The sequence below is a fragment of the Sinocyclocheilus anshuiensis genome, unplaced genomic scaffold (genome assembly GCF_001515605.1).
Source record: "Sinocyclocheilus anshuiensis isolate Anshui unplaced genomic scaffold, SAMN03320099.WGS_v1.1 scaffold96, whole genome shotgun sequence".
Classification (NCBI taxonomy): Eukaryota; Metazoa; Chordata; class Actinopteri; order Cypriniformes; family Cyprinidae; genus Sinocyclocheilus; species Sinocyclocheilus anshuiensis.
In genome coordinates, this window is record NW_015554094.1 from 117,313 (window position 1) to 121,117 (window position 3,805).

The 3,805-nt window shown below is 33.7% G+C and overlaps 1 protein-coding gene across 1 annotated transcript in view; it reads right to left on the reverse strand.

Moving 5' to 3' along the window:
- The window catches only part of LOC107669450 (5'-3' exoribonuclease 2-like), a 31,274-nt gene extending 28,288 nt beyond the window's left edge, over positions 1-2,986 (reverse strand). Inside the window, exons 1-3 of the mRNA XM_016461674.1 lie at positions 2,774-2,986; positions 653-780; positions 470-581 (exon numbers count right to left, since the gene is read on the reverse strand). Coding sequence (XP_016317160.1) covers positions 470-581; positions 653-780; positions 2,774-2,848 — 315 coding nt within the window. The 5' untranslated portion in view covers positions 2,849-2,986. The remainder of the gene's footprint in view (positions 1-469; positions 582-652; positions 781-2,773) is intronic.
- Positions 2,987-3,805: the final 819 nt, after the last annotated feature.

Below are 3,805 nucleotides of genomic sequence, written 5' to 3' on the forward strand. Positions count from 1 at the left end.
CCACAAAACCAGTCTTAAAGGCACAATATGTAATTTTCGCTGCTAGAGGGCGCGTATTCAAAATAAACAAAGAATCAAAGGCGTAGTTTGATGACGCAGTGACTGAGTGTGGAATCATGCGAGTTGTCGTCTTCATCCCCACAGCCGACTCGGGCAGAAATCATGTTCATGGATGAGCTAATGATTTGTTAACGTAGTAGAATGAAGCAGGGTGAGGCTGAAAGCCGTCGAAGCGAAACGAGGCCGCTGCGAACTATTATTTCATCACAGAGTTTGCAATAATTCCCAATGGCTCACTCCCGAACTTAAGTGTATTATTAAATGAAATATCAACCAATGACCCAAAAATGACCATTTTCTGCACAGAGATGCAGCAGAAATACTGAATGCACAAAGTGCTGTTGTAGTTATGCTGGTGCATGCAGTGTCAAACAGGCCTAACAGAGATGTTATGAAGGACGATACATACCACACCATCAATTGCCATGTACAGAACCCGTCTAGGCCGAACAATGTTAAAGAGACGGTCAATATATTCGAAAATGGCAACCATCATTTCATCTTCATTTTTAGGTGCTGGCCTGCAAAGAGTTGAAATAATGTTGTAATAAAGTCACTTAAAAACATAAATACATGAATGAGAGTATCTCACTTGTCCTCCGGATGTGTGCACGGGTGAATAATTCCATTCATGTCTAGATACAGGTTGTCAAACTCCACTTCATTTGGATTGGGTTTGCTTGTATCAACCGGGATTTTAAAGCCATTGCACTCCTTGGCCTGAAAACGAGAAGAAATGAAGATATTTACATATGCTCCTGGGACCCAGGCACAGACTTTTGTCCTCTGTAGAGGACATTATATTTTAGAGAATTTCTTTGAGACCATACATGCCACAGTTTTAAGTCTGGATGTGTACAGAGCACATTCAGGGCTTTTTAGAGATATCAAATGTTTGGAGGTTTGATCATAAACACTCTCTCTCCTTGTTCTTCAAATATGACTGATATTGACAGAATGATCAAATTTTGCACTCTTAGGAAAATATGATAATATTTTGTAATCATTTAAATCGGACTAATTTTCTAATTTTTGTTGTAAATAAACATCTCGTTTTTTAATTTTATTTCTTTAAATAAAATGTTAAAGGGTTTCAAATCGGAATACAACTTTGTTACGAAACAAGGCATAATTTTCATACATGTCTTCTGTAGAGGACACCAGGACAAACGCCATGCTAAGCAGGCATTTTGGGGAGACGCAACAAGAAATTATAGATCAATATTCCTATGAAATTGTGACCCTGGACCACAAAACCAGGCATAAGTAGCAAGGGTAAATTTGTAGCAATAGCCAAAAATACATTGTATGGGTCAAAATTATCGATTTTTCTTTTATGCAAAAAAATCATTAGGATATTAAGTAAAGATCATGTTCTATGAAGATATTTTGTAAATTTCCTACCGTAAATATATCAAAAATGTATTATCATTAGTAATACGCATTGCTAAGGACTTCATTTGGATAACTTTAAAGGCGATTTTCTCAATATTTTGATTTTTTTTACACCCTCAGATTCCAGATTTTTAAATAGTTGTATCTCGGCCAAATATTGTCCTATCCTAACAAACCATACATCAATGGAAAGCTTATTTATATATCTTTCAGATGATGCATAAATCTCAATTTCAAACAATTGGCCCTTATGACTGGTTTTGTGGTCCAGGGTCACATACATATATTTATATACACACACATACATACATACATATACATACATATACATACATATATACATATATATATATAAGAAAGAAATTCTTATGAAAATGTTGCCAAGTTATTACTCCCATTATAACACTTATTTTTTTCATTATGGTTTCCCCCAATAACACATTAATATGCAAATTAGATGCAATCTATAGATACATTTAATAAAATAGGAATACCAATTTATGGATGTGTTACGCACATTCCATAAATTACAGTGGTATATCAAATTATTCTGTTTATATCTTTCAAAGTTGAGAATCATCTTTATACAAAGTTTGGTTAAAAATAGCCTGTAACCGAAAAACTGATTGGTAAAATAAAAAAATAAAACATTGTTTTTGCCTATACATGCCTTTTCATATCTATTTTATTTTTTTGAATAACTTAGTCCTGGCGTCCTCTACAAAAGGACATAGAATAAAATATTTTTTTTCCTTCTTCTACATACTCTTGTTTCTCAACGGCTCTGGATCCAACCAATGTAATGACATTTAAAAAAACAACAATTCACAATTTTTTTTCATGGTTCTCAGGAGGATATAGAAATATATTAAACCTAAATTACATATATTTTTGGACATCGCAGAGTCAAAACTTAGTAAACTGTCGAACTACTTCAATTCACATGGCATCGCAGCCGCGTTTTGAGAAATGTTGCCGTTGAATCCTCGTTACAATCGGCTGAAAATTTGCATAATCCTCTGTGATTGATTGGTTGGCTGTTCAAGCTGTTTCACTCAACTAGGTACCCTAAAAATGCTGTCTAGGTAACAACCTTTCAAGGTGTTTGAGACACAACCTCTATTTTAACCAATGAAAACTTGTATTGTCAAAAAATACAATTAAAACCGCGTGAACTCAAAACAAGCTGTAATACACACCAAAATCACATCTGAGAGTCAGGACCGTAAAGCTTATTTCATTACAACCATTATTAGCATAACGAAATGATTAATCACGCAATTAATTCAACAATCAGTCAGATGCTAATGTCTCCCACCTTCTCCTCAAGACAGTGTACTATTATTGACGGATACTTCCGACTCAACCAGCGGAAAAACGCGGGGACTCCCATCTCCCGTAAAATACAGCACTTCTGAACGAAAGAGCAACTTTAAAAACGATTAAAAACAGCAGAACACGCCGAAGGATGAAAACAGCTAGCAAACACAGCGTACGCAGCTTATTTATCCCCAGCACACTGTGAGTGATTTCCGGGTCATCAGGAAGTGACGATGAACGCGCCCCGCGCTGGCTAAAAAGCGATTTGCAGCTTTAAAATCGATAACATTGTGTGCATCTTATAATACTGGTTCTTTCCTATAATGTACAGTTGACTGAATGCTCTGTGACCTTTTGCCTGGTTGTTAAAAAGTGCCTTTTGATATTTATTTCATTTTGTTTTGTGATTTTGTTGTTACTAGGGTTGTTACATATTTTTGTATACTTGTTGCTAATCCTAATAAAGGAAGAAGAAAAGAAAATTGCAGCTCCAACGTTACTACAAACAACAATAAAGGTGCAAATGTGTGTGTATGTATATATACATACATGCATACAAACATATAGTTTTTTAAAATTATTTATTTAAAAAAGGGTAAATAATAACTAGACAATGGAAAATTAAACTTAATATTATTATAAATCATTATGATTAATAATGGCTCCTGATCATTAGGCCTATAGCAAGGCTTCAAAATATTAATTTAAAATGTTTTTTTTTTTAAATTAAACTTCAAAACAAATGTTTTACAGTTTTATCTTAAAGTTGTCCTTGAGCACATTCAGTACAAAGATAAAAATTAAAAGAAAAAATATGACAAAAAAATAATATGAATAATAATACTAAAGTGTTTACTAATTAACAATCATATAGCCTAACCAGAATTTTTGTATGTAATTTATATTTTAAATGCATTTCTTTCATTACTTCAGATTTCTGTAGCTCCTTTCCAATGCAAATGTACATCATATGACATTCTGTGGAGACTTGAAGTATTCAGCTGATTTCTGTGAAGAGCTGTTTGATCTT